The sequence below is a fragment of the Dipodomys ordii genome, unplaced genomic scaffold (genome assembly GCF_000151885.1).
Source record: "Dipodomys ordii isolate 6190 unplaced genomic scaffold, Dord_2.0 Scaffold33, whole genome shotgun sequence".
NCBI lineage: Eukaryota > Metazoa > Chordata > Mammalia > Rodentia > Heteromyidae > Dipodomys > Dipodomys ordii.
In genome coordinates, this window is record NW_012267249.1 from 3924548 (window position 1) to 3941171 (window position 16624).

The following is a 16624-nucleotide window of genomic DNA, read 5'->3' on the forward strand; positions in this document are numbered from 1 at the left end:
GGCAGCAGTGCTCAGAGGAGAGAATTCGCCAGTACTGGACATTGGGGGCAAACAATGGGGCTTTTAAAGAGGCCTGGGTTACTCAGTAACCTTGAGCTTGTCAGAGGTGCATCTGCTGCCTGTCAGACCTCATCAGATAAGACCAAGGCCCCAGGAGATAAGAGATCAGTTGAGACTGGCAGAGTCCTGCCCCTCCCTGGGAACCACTTTGACCCACAGCTGGGCTGGGTTAGCATACTCTGGGCCAGGCCTTGAAGACCCAACCCTGCACTTGAGAAAGGCCCAAACCTAGCCCAGGACAGTGACAACAGGGCAATCAGGTTGAGGGTAGAAGAGGGCAGGGCACCTAGGCAGGCACAGGGGAATTTCCTCTAAGGAGTGAGGGGAAATTCCTTTAAGGAAGATAGGTAGAGTGGCAGACCATTTTATGAAGAGAGTGTAAGTCAGCCCAGGGGAAGGGAGTTTGGGATGTAGACAAAGCTGCAGACCCAGGAGGTTTCAGGTTGTGACTTTAGGGAGGGGTTTATCTTGGTCATTCCCGGGCCTGCCCTCAAATCCCACCTACTGTCCCATTTTGAGGTATGTGACTTGGGCAGACATTTTCCCATCGGTGATCCCCAGTGTCCCTGTGACAGTCCAGGTAAGTACCTTGCCTGTGGGCCAATGCTATTGTTCTGAGAGTTAAATGTAGTTTTCAAGAGTTTAGCTCAATGTCTGTCATCCAGGAAGCCCTCAGTAAAGGACCCCTTTGTTACATTTCCCTTCACAGGAGCTCCTGGCATGGCTCTCAGAGCCAGCTGGCTGTCTGAGCCATGCTCCATCCTCATCCTGCGAGCCCACAGGCCTCTGTCTGGGATCACTAGTGGGCACTGGGCATGTGAGCAGAGCCCTTGGACCCAGGAGGAAGAACAGCAATGGGACTGCCATCTTACTATTCCATAAACCAGGCAGATGTTCAAAGACAAAGCAGGCAGCAATACTTGGACAGGAGAGTCAATACTGGAGAAGGCCCAGAGGGAGTAGAGCTGATGATAAGGGAACAAAGGGCTCAGTCAGGCAGGATCAGGGAGCATGAGGTTTTCCTGCACTGTCTTCAGTGCCAGATTGGACTTGCTCTCCTTGCTGGTGTGCGGATGTGTACAAATGCCTGTGTCCGCCAAAATGCATGCATATGGAACTGAAGTGTGTGCTGTGTACACACTGAAGTGTTTGTGCATGACGATGTATATATACATTGAGGGATGTGTGTATCCATGTGTGACAAGGTATGTATGTGAATGCTTAAGAGGCATATTTTTTATGTGTGTATACATGTACCTGCAGAAGTCTCTGTCTGCAGTGTGTCCATTCTACTCTGGCCTATATTAGCTGAGTGCACAGTGGGTTTGAGCATGAGCAAGGGTAGAGTTGGGTGAGGATGTGCAATACAGGTGCAGGTGCAAGGATGTGGGGTGAAGGTGAGGCAGTGGTGTAGCAAAGGGGTCCACTAATGAGGGTGGGGTGGAAAGAGGGTAAGACTTGGCTCAAGAATGAGCCAAGGTGGGGCTGGGTGGACTGGGATGGGCACCAGCATAGGTTCAAGGACTGGGATTGGAGGTGAGTTAGGGTGACACTGAGATAGCAGCTAGAGATGAGAGTTTGGAGTGGGCTTGAGTTGGGGTTCTGATTAAGATCTGGGTTAGAATGGAGCTGATGTGAGAACACAGGATTAGTCTGGAATCCAGGGAGGGGCAGCATCCAGTGGGGATGGCTTGATGTGAGGACTAATGGATGCCGAGGTTGATTTGGTCTGGATTAGGGCTCCTTGTAGAGTGTGCAGTTGAAGAGGAAGTATGGTGGGGTGGGGTTTATGATCAGGGTTGGAACACAGATGACGTGGGAGGCTAAAGCTGGGCTTTGATTTGGCATTAAGGATGGGGCTGAGTGAGCCACTAAGGTCTGAAGGAACCCTTCCCATACTCACCCATTATGGTTCTTCAGTGCCCTCTCCCCAGGTGTGGCTGAGTGGGGGGTTACACAAGGGCTTTGGCTCCTGTTGCTTCTCCTTCCCATACCTCCTGACCAGGGTTTCCTGGTAAGAAGCAGGGATGGAGGGAACCAGGACTACAGAAGTGACATCACATCATGCTGTGGGAAAGAGGAAGTGGCTCCAAGGCCTTAGCCCTTCCCAACTTTACCTCTGACATTGGCTCTGGGAAATAGGAACCCACTCTTCTTCCCCAGTCCCCTCAGCTCCTTGCCCAGTCTGGTTCCTGGTAGTCTCAGGATCCAGGGTGTGAGCCTGGTAAACTCAAGGTTCTGAGAGGACCCTAAGATGCAGCTTCAGCTTCTGAAAATTAAGAGACAGTATCAGCTCCCCTGAACATCTTAGATTTTCTAGAAAATATTCCTCATCAAACTGGTCCCTGCAAGCCTGACTTCACTTCCTGTTCTCTTCTATCAAACACCTATCCAGACTGTCTGCCTTGCTCAGCATCCTGTGAACTGCTGGGAGCAAAGTGTGTGGAGACCCCAGGTCTCACCCAGTGACCAGAATGCTGAGTGTTCGTGGGGTCAGCAACATGGCAGGGTTTTTTTGCCATGATGATACAGAGCTTATGCCAAGCTCTGGGTTGAGAAATTTTCAGTTGTGGAAACTGGACTCATCCCCAATTCATAGCTAACACTCACTCCAGTGCCTGACCTGGGCCAGGAGGTTAATATCCTTGTGTGGGTCCCTTATTGTGGCTCTCATGTGCTCATTAGTTGGGTCCACTAAAGCTTAGTCCCCTCAGGCCTAACTCCATTTGCCTGCATGTCACAGGCCCAAGCTAACGTTAGCAGTAAGGCCTGGAATAGAGCCAGGTAGGAGCTTGCAGACTTACGGTTCTGTGTGACCTTGAAAGGGGTGTGGCCCACACTCCAAAGCCTCACCTTTAAAACTTGTAAATGTTTTTTGAGAGGTTATAATAATCTCTGGTTTCTATAGGAACCTCTAGAAACCCACAAATGCTTACAGTAGACATTAGAATGAATTTGAACCTAGCAGCTCTAAGAATATGTAAGAAATAACTACAACCCATTTTATACATGGGTAAACTGAAGCTTAGAGGCTCAGAGAGGTCTAAGGGACCATGACTTTCTCAGGGTTGCACCTGTTGTATTCATTGTGTACTGTAAAAAAGCACTTGGTCAATAGATAGCATAAGTATAGACACAAACGTGAGGCTATCTCAGTTCAGAATAGAATCCAGTTCTCTCAAATGCCAAAGAAAATTCTAAGTTTTCAACCCAGTCTACTACCCTACCTCCTATGTTTTTTTTTTTTTGGGTCCGGTCGTGGGGCCTGAACTCTGGGCATGGGTGCTGTCCCTTAGCTCTTCAGCTCAAGGCTAGCGCTCTACCACTTGAGCCACAGCGCCACTTCCGGCTTTTTTCTTTTTGCTTATGTGGTGCTGAGGAATCGAACCCAGGGCCTCATGCATGCAAGGCAAGCGCTCTACCACTGAGCCACCTTCCCAGCCCCCCTACCTCCTATTTTATCTTCCTGGTACCAAACTCTTTGTTCCTCTTTTTTCCAGAAAAGGAAAAGAAAGGGGTGGCCATGGAGTCAGATCCTGTGAGGTAGGCCTATGATGCCCATTTTAGAGAAGAAAACCAAGGCTCTGAGTGATCAGCGTCACACACAGCAGGTGCTGACTTGGGACTTGAAGACTGATGACCTTAGTCCAATTCAGGCTTCTTATGCTGAGATCCCTTCCCTACCCCAGGCCCCAGATGGGTCGGTTCCTGCCCTTGATGCTCCAGGGGCAGCTGTGGAGTGGATAGCAGGTGTGTCTACTTGTTTGCTCAACAGTACCATCCCCACAGTCTGGCATGGATGAGATGGAGAGGGCTCATTCACCATCTGCTCCCACTCCACAGAACAGCAGCTTCCTCCTCCTCCCTAACTCTGAGGCACAGCCACTGAAGCAACTTCACATCCTAAGGAGTACAGAGAAGTAGTCATAGCTGGAGCACCTGCCATGTGCCCCAGGAGCTCCTCCTGGAGCCCTGGGTTAGATGGGGAATAGGAGGTGAACACTGACTCCAAGGAGGCCATGAGTGGACAAGCCTGGGATAACAGGTCCCAGGGGCCAGGGTACCAGTTGCTTACCATGTGAGGGGGCCTTGGCCAATGAGAGCTTGGGACTGAAGGCTTCAGAGTGAAATGACCTATGGCAGAGTTGTGATGTAATGACCGTGTAAGCAGTGGGGTCAAGTGCACTCTCAGCCATGAGCTGTACATGTCCAGGAGGGAAGGGGTGCCCAAGGAGGGCAAAGGATGCAGGGGAAGAGAAGAGGCAGGAGTATCAGGTGACCTTGGCAATTTGGTTCCAAATAGAGGAGAAGGAAGGCCATTCCTTGGGATTAATATGTAGCACCAGGCTAGCTGCTCTTCAAATGGCTTAACACTTTGAGGTAAGAGGTTTTCACCTCCATCTTACAGATAAGGAAACTGAGGCTCAATGTCTTGCTCATATGGAATTCTAGCTCCTTTGCCTCCTAAGCCCACATTCTTTTCTATGCTTCAAGCATTGACTGTGTTGGCCCTTGGGGCTTGCAGGGCACATCTCCACCACAGTATCAGTCACCCTGGGCCAGTTTCTGGGGGTGGAGGGAGGGTGAGAAAGCTAGAATAGGACTGGATATGGAGAAGGAAGAAGAATACATGATTGCGATCTAGCTCGGAGGGTGCTGCTTGAGTAGTGACAAGATCAGGGTGAGGTAAGAAAAAGGAAGAATTTGTGCCAGACTTTGCAGGACCCAACTCTGACATGCCTGGGAACAAAGTTTGATCCTGATCAAGTGTCACCAATAAAAAAAGGACCTGGAAGTGGAGGAAGAGGCTAATATGCCACCAAATTTGAATGAGGAGCCTTGGCCTCTGAGAGTCATCACCCTGCCTCTGTAGCTCAACAGCATACAAGCACACAAGTCCTAGACATAACTGCATAGTCAGGAGCACACATAAGGTTCTATTCACAGTCTCACACAAGCTTATACCCACAGACCTTCATGGAACCAGAGGGTCACACTTGTCTCTGGGAGCATCACTGAAGATGACAATTGTCCTGTATTTATTGCCTTTGTAGATGGGACAAGAAAGTGCCTCCCAACCTAGGGACTGCACTGTGAAGGCTACATTCAACCCATGAAGCCAGACACTCCTAGGTGTCTGTAATGCATGGACAGGGCAGGGAGGAAGAGGAAGGGGCAATCTGCCCCTGGGAAAAGCTGACCAGAATGAGGCAGGTCTGAGTTCTGTCCTATCCCTTACACTGGCAATGACCTTTGGGCAAATACTTCACCTCTCCAAATAGCAATGCCCAGCAGTAAAAGGCAGATAACAACACCGATCTCACCAGGCAGTTAGGATTGCTAAGTCAGATAATGGCTGTCAAGTATGGGGCAGGGACCTGGCAAATGGTGGCAATAATCATAATGTTTGTGGCAGACGCTGTGAGTATGTGGAGACACTCAGGCCCACTCAGGCTCAGAGGCAAGGCAGGGGAGGGAAAGAAAGGTAGGTGGCTGTTTCAAACCACACCTGCAGAAACAGTGCCAGCCTCTGTATCTGCTGGTCCTGAAAAGATGAGATCTAGGACTGGTGGAGTGATCTCTCTAAGCTTTAGTGTGTGTGTGGGGGGGGTGCACAGTGGGTGTCATAAGGGCTTGGAGGAGCCCTAGCCAAGCAGCTTTAGGTAGGGTTAAGAACTAGAATGGCTCCTTGGCTTCTTCAGACAGTAGAGCTCTGACACTGGAGAGATTTTATATTGGAGATTCTGAGGGCTGGCACCCGGTGACCCTGCTTTTCCTTGAGGCCTATAGAAACAAAGCATGGCCCCAAAGTAAAAGAATACTTCCTTATGAGGGAGGGCAGAGTTGGCAGCTTGCCCCCTGGTGGCGACAGGCGCTCCCTGCAGCTTTCACTTTATAGGCCCTTTGCTGGGCATTCAAATGGGGCTGAAGATGAAGATGGGGCAGAACTGTGGAGCTGCCTGGCCTGGGTCTGAAATGTAAGCTCTCCTTTTGCTATTACCTCTGTCAGGAACCAACCAGATGGTACTGGGCAAGACAATTCATTGCTCTATAGTTCAGACTATTTGTAAGGTGAGGCTGGTAATAATAGCGACAGCCCCAAGCAGTTATATGAAAGAGTAAATACAGTGACTTATATCACGTGCTTGGGAAAAGTAACATCAGGTGCCTAATAAATGGTGGGTGCTGATTCTGACATCCAAGGCCCCCTGGCTTAGGCCATTGCTTGAGAGCTCAAAGCTGGAAACAGCCCTGATTTTGATGAAGCCAAATGACTAATCACCTCTCCATCTCAAATGGAGATTGCAGGGAGAAAGCTCAAAATTGCTTTTGAAATACCTCTAGGAAGGCACCGGCATGGAAAAGCATGTCAGAATGCCACCATGGCTTTTTGTAGCTTTTGGTTGCTGTCTGCTTCCACTTAAGGAAAGTGTTTCCCAAACATGTATCTTCCTTCAGACACCCCACACTCAGAAGTGAGAGACTCAGGAGATACCTAGAGGCAGATACATTCAGAGGCCTATGTCCATCCTGGATTGGTAGTTTACATTTAAAATTTCCATATTTTTTTGCCAGGCACTGGTGGCTCACGCCTGTAATCCTAGCTACTCAGGAGGCTGAGCTCTGAGGATTGCAGTTCAAAGCCAGCCGGGGCAGGAAAGTCCATGAGACTCATCTCCAATTAACCACCAGAAAACCGGAAGTGGCGCTATGGCTCAAGCAGTAGAATGCTTGCCTTGAGCTGAAAAGCTCAGGGACAGCACCCAGGCCCAGAGGTCAAGCCCTACAACTGACCAAAAAAAAAAAAATCCCATTGTCTCTTAGTTCTTCTAAGTTGTTCTTCCTCTTCCATAAAATGAAGCAAGAACAATACTACATCATCAGGCTACTGTGTAGATGAAATGAAAATGTGCACTGGAAATTTTAAGTTGCTGACATGTAAATGGCTTTTTCCTTTTGTCTCTAAGTTTTCCCTAAGTAGCTATGTGACTTGAAACAAGTCACTTCATTGGGTCTCAATGTTCTCAACAACACAGTATGAGGTTATGTGAGCAGCTTCCTAGGGCCTCTGCAAGCTTGAAACTTTCAAGACAGTTCTGCACTTCTAGGGCATTTCCATTCAGGTACCCACCTGAGTGCTGATGCTACCATGGCATTTGCAGGATTTGCCACGGGTCACATTTATAAATGTGACATTTTTCAAGTGTCATGTTAAAGCCTTGAGAAATAAACATTAAGCTTAATGATTTCGCCGTTTTCTTTGATCTGGGGAGGTATGTGCTACAGATAAATGAGAATCAGCACAAGGTGACCACATTTGTCTTCTACTACAGGCCTTCCAAGTGACTAGTAATCATGAAAACTGACCTGTGATGGGAGTAATGCAAGCTTTAGTTCCCAAGAGGGACTCCCTACCTCCCTTTCTGTGAGTAGTCATTACTCACTTGGGAAACCTTCCTTTTAGGAGGTAAAAGGCAATGAGCTCCAGAGTCAGACCCAGACTGTATTATTACAGATCCACTACTAGCTGTGTTGAATTGTAAATGCAGTTAAGTTAATGCTCTTGGGATTTCCCAATCTCAGATTCTGAGCCTGGTGGAAAACTCCCCTTTTGGGTGAGACAGGTTCCGGGTTAAATTCCACCTTCCCTGTGTGCCAGTCTTCCATTGCTGAGCTGCACAAAACTTGTTCCCACAACAGTAAGACCAGGCTTGGCATCATTAGTCTCCACCACTCAGGGAAGGCTTGTGCTTCAGTAGCAACCCCCAACACTTCTCCCACTGCAAGCCACAATCCCTTTGCTAATCCAGTTCCTATGCTAATCTACCTTCTAGCTCTGGCTCTAAGCATTAGTATCAATGGAAAGACCTTCCACTATCAGTGCCAGGCACCTCCAAGAGTCCAAATAGTTGATTCGCACCCCAAAGCTTTCCTAAACCAATGTCCATGTTCTCAACCAATCTAACCCCTTATCAAAAGAATCCCACCTTGCCAGGGAGTATTTCCGGAGTAGTTTCCCTAACCACCTTCTCTGGATTGGCACTTTCTCCCTGTTCTGGGAAAATCTGCACCCCTAAGGGCAGAATTGTGGCTTCCTCCTTTCTGGGATTCTCACAGAAGGCCTTGTCACAGCATATTTGTTCTGCAAATGTTAAGCTCTACAGTCACCTTTTAGAAACCAGCTCTCTGGGAAGGCAGTGTTGGGACAAGGCTAGAAGCAAGTGTAAGTGGCATGATAGGAATTCCCTTGATAACAGGATCCTATAAAAAAAACAAACACATGATGCCTGGAGTCAAACCTAAGTCTTCTCACTTGTCAATCAAAGAATCTGGACAGATGACTACACCTCTGTCTCACACCTGCAGAGTGACGGCCACAATATCTACTCAGAAAAGTACCTGGAACACTCTGAATATGCTATAGGTGCTGTTGTAAATGTTTAAACAGACTGATCAGTGCAACCCCATTCCAATTCTAGGAAGTGTTACTCTCACTTTATAGGCACTGGAAATGAAGAAAATGAACTCAGATGTTAAATATCTTCCTCAAGTTCACAGAAGTAATGAGATGTAAAGTGAATAACCACAGACACTGTTCTGAGGCAGTATTTTGTGAGACACAACTGTCCACTGCTTGAGGGCTCTGGGGCTGACCATGGGTTTCTGAATTTGAACTAGCTCCAGTCTGATTCCCTCAAATGAAATGCAGCGAATGATGCAGAACAACCAGAGTTGCAAATAGATTTAATATATTTATTTTAAGTGCCATTCATGCATATCGGTTCTGGCAGCAACAATCCTAATGACACTTGGAATATTTCTTTACAGCACTAAACAGTTACAAAGAATGGGTGCCGTTCATCATAGAGGCAGAATATGAAATCGTGCAATAGCAAAACTGTAGAAACATTAAAACACTGACTGTCCAATAGCAGTACAGAGAGCAGGTTGTGTTTGCACAAAAAGCCAATGCATTTTCATCACATATATACAATATAGATATGTACACATCACCCTCTGAATGAACAATATCAAAATACTCTTTTCCATTTGAAAGTATCCCCAGATCGATTCCCTCCCATTTCAAAGGACATTTGAGACAGACGTATTTACAGAAACACACATGAATACATTTACATTTCAAAAACTTCCACAAATGCCAGTCAGATTATTCTCCTGGACAGAGTGCCCTATTTAATTACATGCATTTATTATTCTCTAGTCAATTTAAGTCCAAGACAGAACTTGCTCTGCATTAGTAAACTAACAATAGAAATGGCCACTAGAGGGACTCTGCGTTTTATCAGCCAACCCTGTCTAGTCAAGGCTCACAGAGAAGGCCTGTCCTGGGACCATTGGAGGCCAAAGTCAGCAGATGGGTTTGGTTGGAGACTTTGCCTCCAGTGCCATTCTTGGTAAGTTGAAATACTTAAAAAAAAATATTGATTACTGCAAATCAGAAAATGATTGACAAATGAGAAATCAGCATCATACAATTTGTAAAATCATGATCAGTAGTTCTACTCAACTCATTCAGTTTAAGAGACTGTATTCCAATACCCCAATTCTTTAAAGTGCACATTGCTACCCAAGCAATTCAGAAAGCTTCAAAGTAGCAATTTCAATATCTAGAAAACAGTGACTTGAGTAGACTACTGAACACCCCCTTCAAGCTTTTACTCTGCAGGCTGTCCTCTCATCTTGCCTGGATCCTTCTTAGAGGCATCTGTTGGTTGCCTTCCCAGAATCCTCTCATTTTCACTTATCCAAAGGGCTGCAACTGAGCTTTTTCATACCAAGCAGGGTCCAAGCAACAAAGAAACATAAAGGTCTTCCCTCCTCCCAAATCTTACCAGCCTTTACTATGGCTGGCTTCCCAGTGATTCATTCAAGGAAACACTCCATTAAGACACATACAAAAACATATGGGTACACATATGCATACACATACATACATACACACACTCACAAACACAAAGATGACTATTTCAAGTAGAGATTACTCAACCACAGAATCACTAAGGCTAAGTAAAATGATTTCGCATGGGTGATAAGAGAGACCAGAGCTGGTAATAAACAACGAGTGAGTAGTTATTCCTCTTTGATTTGATAGAACCTATTAATCCATTAAAACAGAAAGATTTTCTCTTGAGAATCAATTCAAAACCTATTCATTAGGGAACGAATCTCATTCATTCTAGCTTTACTGTAGAATTAAGAAAATCAATCCATGTAGAATAACTGTGATATGACATGAAATAAAACAACTAAAAATCACCCCCAAAAGGTAGGCTTCATTCCAAATGAAGTGGCCAAATGTCACGTACACACAGACACACAGAAAGGAATAGCAGACCACTTAATAATTGCACCACAGACTGAGGCAAATCAAATCTGGGTATATAGCTCTCCCCTTCTTTCAGTGCTATTTAAACAGAAAGAGGCTAAGTGCGGAAACTTCCTTTATAAACCTGTCCTGATGTTCTCTTACTCAGATGGATTGATTCAATTCCAGAAAAAAAAAAAATCCTTTGAATCTAAGTCCCAATCTGCAGGAATGCTAAGAGAGAGGGGAGGGGGAGGGAAGGGGAGAATCAGGGAAGGAGGGAGGGAAGAAAGAGAGAAATATACTCACCTGGTAAAGAAGTGGTGATACAAAGACTAATACAATGTCCCTCTGATTGTCTTGTCTGTAAACTCTTATCAAGAAAAATTACTCTATGCTTTCAGACACCACACTTCTTACTGAACCCAATAGGAGCTGAGCATTCACAGAAGGTCGTAATAAATATTAAAATAACACTTTTGGACAATAAATATATAAGTAAATGTGGAAGCCTTGATTTGTTTATGAGCCAAGCAGTACTCAGCTTCTAATCAGCCAAACATTTCAGAACTGTCATAATTCAGATTTAAGAAACAGACATTGACAAGGTACAACACTTCTATAATTTCCCCAAGCAGCAAAACAAATTTGGCCAGTTCTTCTTCATACAGCTCAGGAACAACATGCCCCTCTGGATTGTTTGGACAGTATCGAACTCTGGGTTCCTAGACTTACTGGGTAGAATTCATTATTACTTACATTTCTGAAAGAGATTAAAAGGGAACTAGGCTCTGGAGAAAATCTATTTCCTTTCGGTTCTAAGCATCAGTTAAAAGCATCCTGCAAAAAATAGCCTAAAAAGGAACAAAAACTGATAATAGCGTTCTTTTCAAGACATGACAATCCAATTACAAAAAAAACTGAAGCCTTTCAGTAATGTTTGTACACATATTTACATATATGCATCTATAAACTGCTTGCAGCAAAATAGGTTCTGTCTGAAAAATCAGTCTGGCACTTGTGGTTAACATCAAACTGACACAAATATGCAAAAAGCCGTTCAAATCACACAACAGGAGCTACATAGGGCAGTTGGCAGGGAGACAAACATGTAGTACTTGTTTGGGTCAGATAAAAGCAGTAAGTTATCCAGCTAAAATCTTTTTGATTGTCTTCAAAAGAAATCTTGGTAACATTAGCAAAGTGATTATCAACTTTGTTTACTCAACTGGATTTCTTAAACTTTTCCCTTCACTGCACCGCACAGAAAGGTGATATTGGGGTCTGTTGCCTTGCAGAAACAAGCTCTACACAATTGAATCCCAATCAAAGTCATCTTGGATGTCATCTGGAGGCAGGGAGCGCCGCATCTGAAAGGCTTGGGAAGGCATCATGTGCTGCTGGCTCATGGCTCCGTGATGGCCTGGGAAGAATAGGGAAACACCAATAGTGATTGGGTAGAAACAAAAGTTAGAAAGGAACTAATCCCTACTAAGCATTTCCTATGTGCCAATACATAGCACATATTATGTATGGGTTCATGGGATAATATGTGTTATGAAGCAGTTCTGAGCCTTACCCTGTAGGTAAGGGGGATCCTTAAGAGGATGAACAAAAAGCTGGTCGTGATAGTACACACCTAAAATCCCAAACCTAGCACTGGGGAGGTTGGGGTAGAAGGATTCTGAGTTTGAGGCCAGGCTGAGCTACAAAGCAAGACCTTATCGTCCCACACACAAAAACATGAGCAATTCATAAAACTAGTGAAGGTGCAAGATAAGGTCTGAACATAGTTTACCTGACTCCAAAAACCATGCTCTTTTCACTATACCGGGCTGTATGAGTAAAGTGTTGATGCAACTATTTCTCTCAGGATCTACTGGGCTCCAACCTATGCTTTAGTAACTTCAAGTAGCTCACATAAAAATGGTGAACAGGAGAATGATGGCTATTTGTCACCAAAGTCAGACTGGACCATACTAATTCTTCCCCAGAAGTTAATTTTTGGGCCACCATGTAAAAGCAAGTGAACAGAAAACATCAACACAGTAGATCACAGTGAATTATGAAGAGTATCTAGTCCAAGATGCTCATTTCCCACATTCTTCTTGATTCACTCTGGCTCTGTAGGTGCTTCACAGTCTCAAGGCATTCTGCCTTTGTTTCCACACTTCAGAGACCCCTTCTAAACAGTTTTTTGTTTTTTTAAAAAAATTAGTATTTACTCATAGCATTCATTCTTTTCCTAGAGCTTAAGCTTTAACTGCTGAGGAATTTTTACTGTATTTACTGTTTTGTTAGTATACTGAACAGAAAATTTCAAGTAGTCTCATCTAATTATTTTTTCTCATAAACACTTTAGTGTACAATTGCATGAAATGCAAGGCTTTCACAATATCGCAGTGCAGCAGAAATGCCTGCACATCTGTCTCCAATTTAACAAAAACTTACAACTTCCTCATTTTTGTGATTCCCAATATAACCCCAATTTGGTCCTCCTAACTTCAAGATTTGGATGGTATCCCTAGCTCCTTTTACTGACAGAAATAACACTGGAGTCAGAAATTGGGTAACTGGTAGACTGCCTAGTTTCATTAACTATTAAGTGATGAAACAACAAGATTCAAACCTGGCAATTTGAATTAACCATCATATATTATGCTATCTACAAATTACTAGTGAGTGCAGATAACAGATACATCTCTTCCCTGTTATCTAGAAACAGGCCACATGGTTCCAACTCCTTCTCTACTGTGGGTACACAGTTCTTTCAGGGTTTTTAGTACCTCTACCACTGTACATTACTTTCTGTCTTTTCCTCAGATAGCTCAAAGGAAGGATATGTGGTATATGAGGCAAGCAATCCACCACTGAGCCACCTTCCCAGCCCTGATATGTGGTATGTGAGAAAAATAAACTGAATCTAGACCAGGACATAAATCTTGAATTAGCCACTTGTCAAACTGGATGGTCTAGGCAGCGTCTTTCTTTCTGATCCTCTATTTCCTCATCCAGGTGATCCTTGAGACCCCCTCCCAGTTCTAACAATGAGCCCTTGTCTCCTGGCTAAATGTAAGACTTATATATTCAGGAACCTAGGGGAAAAAAGTTCACAAACTAGTTAACTCTTAAAACTTACTGTCTCTGTAAGGAACCTCTCTAGAAACCATTGTTGAAATAGTCCTACTGGAGCTATTCTACTTGAATGAATACAAGCAGAATCCATGGTGCTAATCAAATTAGGATCCTGGCCTGCTAAAGTCCTGTCATTGTCAAATAACCTCAAATATCCCCTACACCCCAGACCTCTAACAGCCTTACCACTCAAGCTTTTCGGTATTAAACTTGGTACCAACAGCAATACATACACACACTCACTCATTCACTCTACCTGCCATTGTTGTTCCCGGAGTGCTGAGTGCCTGTGGGATGTGAGGATAACCAGGGGGTGGCATCACTGAAGGAGGAAGATTTTGCCTAGAGTCTATGTACAAATTTCCTAATCAGATTTAAAAGCAAAAAGAAAAGAAAACATGTCACCATAAATAAAATAAATGAAGTGTTAAAACACTAACAGAATCCCTTTACAATAAAAAAAAAAGTATGGTCCAAAGACCACAAAAACAAACAAACGAACAAAAAAACCATTACCAGAACTGTTGCCTAAAATAAAACGAAGCAGGTGAGGTGGAAGGGCTGGCTTTTTGAACAAGGTGAGCATACTGGTATTAACTGTGGCGCTGCCATTAATTCTCTAGCTACCAGGTAAGTTATGTCTACTGTTGTCACATGAAGCATTACATTTCAAAAGTATTTAAAAGTATTTCCATATATATAACTTCATCTGACCTCACACTAAGCCCACAGGAGGATGAAAGAAGAACAATCCCTACTCTACAGGGAACTGAAGTCAGCAAAGCTTACCTAACATCCAAATATATGCAATTTTGACAGAATAAGGTTTAGAATCCAGATCTCCTAGATCATAAGCCTTCTACTACTGCTTATATCTCTATTACACTGATCCTCTCACTCTGAAAGTAGCCTAATCATGTGTGCTCTAGTCAGTTAACAAAGTGAGTGGGAGGCACAATGTAAGAGTAACTATATACAAGGAACTAAAGTGATTTAAAAACGTATACCATTCAAATGGATCATGGATTTCATTCAAATAGTACTTCAGATGGTTCTTAATATAGTTTTATCCATAGGAGCCATCCAGTTTAATAGCTTTAAAATGTCAATGACATTGTTTAATGATATACAACAGGAGGGAAATAAACATCATGAACACTTCCTCAGTAACTCACAGGGAATGAGGACCATAAAACTGGTTCACATTGCAAGGAACATCTGGAATTTTGGAAAGGCTAATTCCCCAGGAGTTTCTAGCATTTGCCACAAATTGAAATCTAGCCATGTTGCAATGATAGAGAAGGTAAGAAAACTCTTTCCCTTTTATTCAGGTATGGTGCAGTGGATTTGGCTGCTTAAAATCTTTCATCTGCTATGGGAAAACCAGATGTCCTGAGAAATATCTAGTCCAATCATACCTCTGTTTATATAGATGGGAAAACAGGATCAGAGAGGAAGTGAGACTGAACCAAAACTTTTGACCTCTAGTTGTTCCCTCTCAAGGTTACATGCCTTTTATAGTAAGAACTGCACTCTGACTGATCATACTGCTGACTTGGAAAGAAGGAAAAGTTAAATTAAGCTATAGCTCTAGTATACTTAGTGCTATGTGTGTGTATATGTACTGTTCACATCAGCTATCAGATATATGGCTAATGTACTTTTTAAGACTGGACTCAGCTAAAAAGGCCTGGTTACTCATATACCAACAACTTTTCAGACTCTGTGCTATTCTTTCTACATATTATTAGGATTCAAGTCACAACAAAGTGATTTTTTTTACTAGGGATCTTTTTTTGTGTAGGGGAGGGGGGATACAATTGTGGGGCATGAACTCAGGGGCTGGGTGCTTTCCCTGGGCTTTTGTGCTCAAGGCTAGTGCTCTACCATTTTGAACCACAGCTCCACTTCTGGTTTTCTGGTGGTTAACTGGAGATTAGAGTCTCATGGACTTTCCTGCCTGGACTGGCTTTGAACCACGATCCTCAGATCTCAGCCTCCTTAATAGCTGGGATTACAGGCATGAGCCAATAGCACCCAGCTTTTTTTTTTTTTAATTATTATTTCTTTTCTCATTTCTCTGGAATAGAAACATACATATACCTATATTAAGCATCCTTAACTTTTACAAATAGTCACATTCCTAATCTTTTTATTTTCACATAGAAATTGTTCTCATTATAGAGCCTAAAAAATGTGAATTTGCCACTACATGTAATCAAGTATAACTCTGAACTTGTAATTCTAACACCTTTGGAAGACATAAAATGTTGATTTTCCCCTGCCAATCTATATAAATTCAAACTGATATGACTTTATAACTATGTTCTCAGAAAACACATAATTTTTCTTTGTATAAATGTCTTAAAGATACTTAATAGAAAAATCATATAAATCTGAACAGAACAGCCCTTTCATTAAAAAAAAATTTTTTGCCGGCCATGGGGCCTGAACTCTGGGCCTGGGCGCTGTCCCTCAGCTCTTCAGCTCAAGTCCAGCACTCTACCACTTGAGCTGCAGCGCCACTCTGGCTATTTCTGCTTATGTGGTGCTGAGGAATCGAACCCAGGGCCTCATGCATGCAAGGCAAGCACTCTACCATTGAGCCACCTTCCCAGTCCCTCGACTCAATTCTTAAAAGATAAGCCTTCTGTATAAATTACTTGCTACCACTCATTTCTTACAAACAAAACACCTAAACAAACCACTGTCACTTTAGCAACAAATCAAGTTGCTAAAGCAGTAAGTGAGAAAAAGCCCATACCTGTTCCAATGTGCTGGGAAGGTTTTGTTGGATGCATGGCACCATGACAAACATTTTGCTGAACATTACTCTGTGAGTGGATAAGGCCAGTTTGTGTAAAGAACTGATTAAGAGAAGAACAGAGATCAGCAAACTGAACCTGATCTAAAGACCAGTTCTTGAGATCTGCCTGTCTCATACTTTCCATCAGACCTATGAGGAAAATATTTGAAATACAGTTAGCACAGTTTTGCAAACACTGCACAAAAAAAGACCAGGATACATATTTTTTATTGCGAGCCCTCAAAATACCCACTGGCTCATTTCAGATTATAGCAGTGATTTGCTCATGCCACATA

General features: G+C 43.7%; 1 protein-coding gene across 4 annotated transcripts in view; it reads right to left on the minus strand.

The window, feature by feature from the left end:
• Positions 1-8800: 8800 nt before the first annotated feature.
• Foxj3 (forkhead box J3) overlaps positions 8801-16624 on the minus strand; it is a 97470-nt gene continuing 89646 nt past the window's right edge. For all 4 annotated transcript variants that reach the window (XM_013016938.1, XM_013016937.1, XM_013016939.1 and 1 more), the window contains 3 exons: positions 16287-16478; positions 13779-13886; positions 8801-11810 (listed from right to left, as the gene is read on the minus strand). In XM_013016938.1, coding sequence (XP_012872392.1) covers positions 11695-11810; positions 13779-13886; positions 16287-16478 — 416 coding nt within the window. In that variant the 3' untranslated portion in view covers positions 8801-11694. The remainder of the gene's footprint in view (positions 11811-13778; positions 13887-16286; positions 16479-16624) is intronic.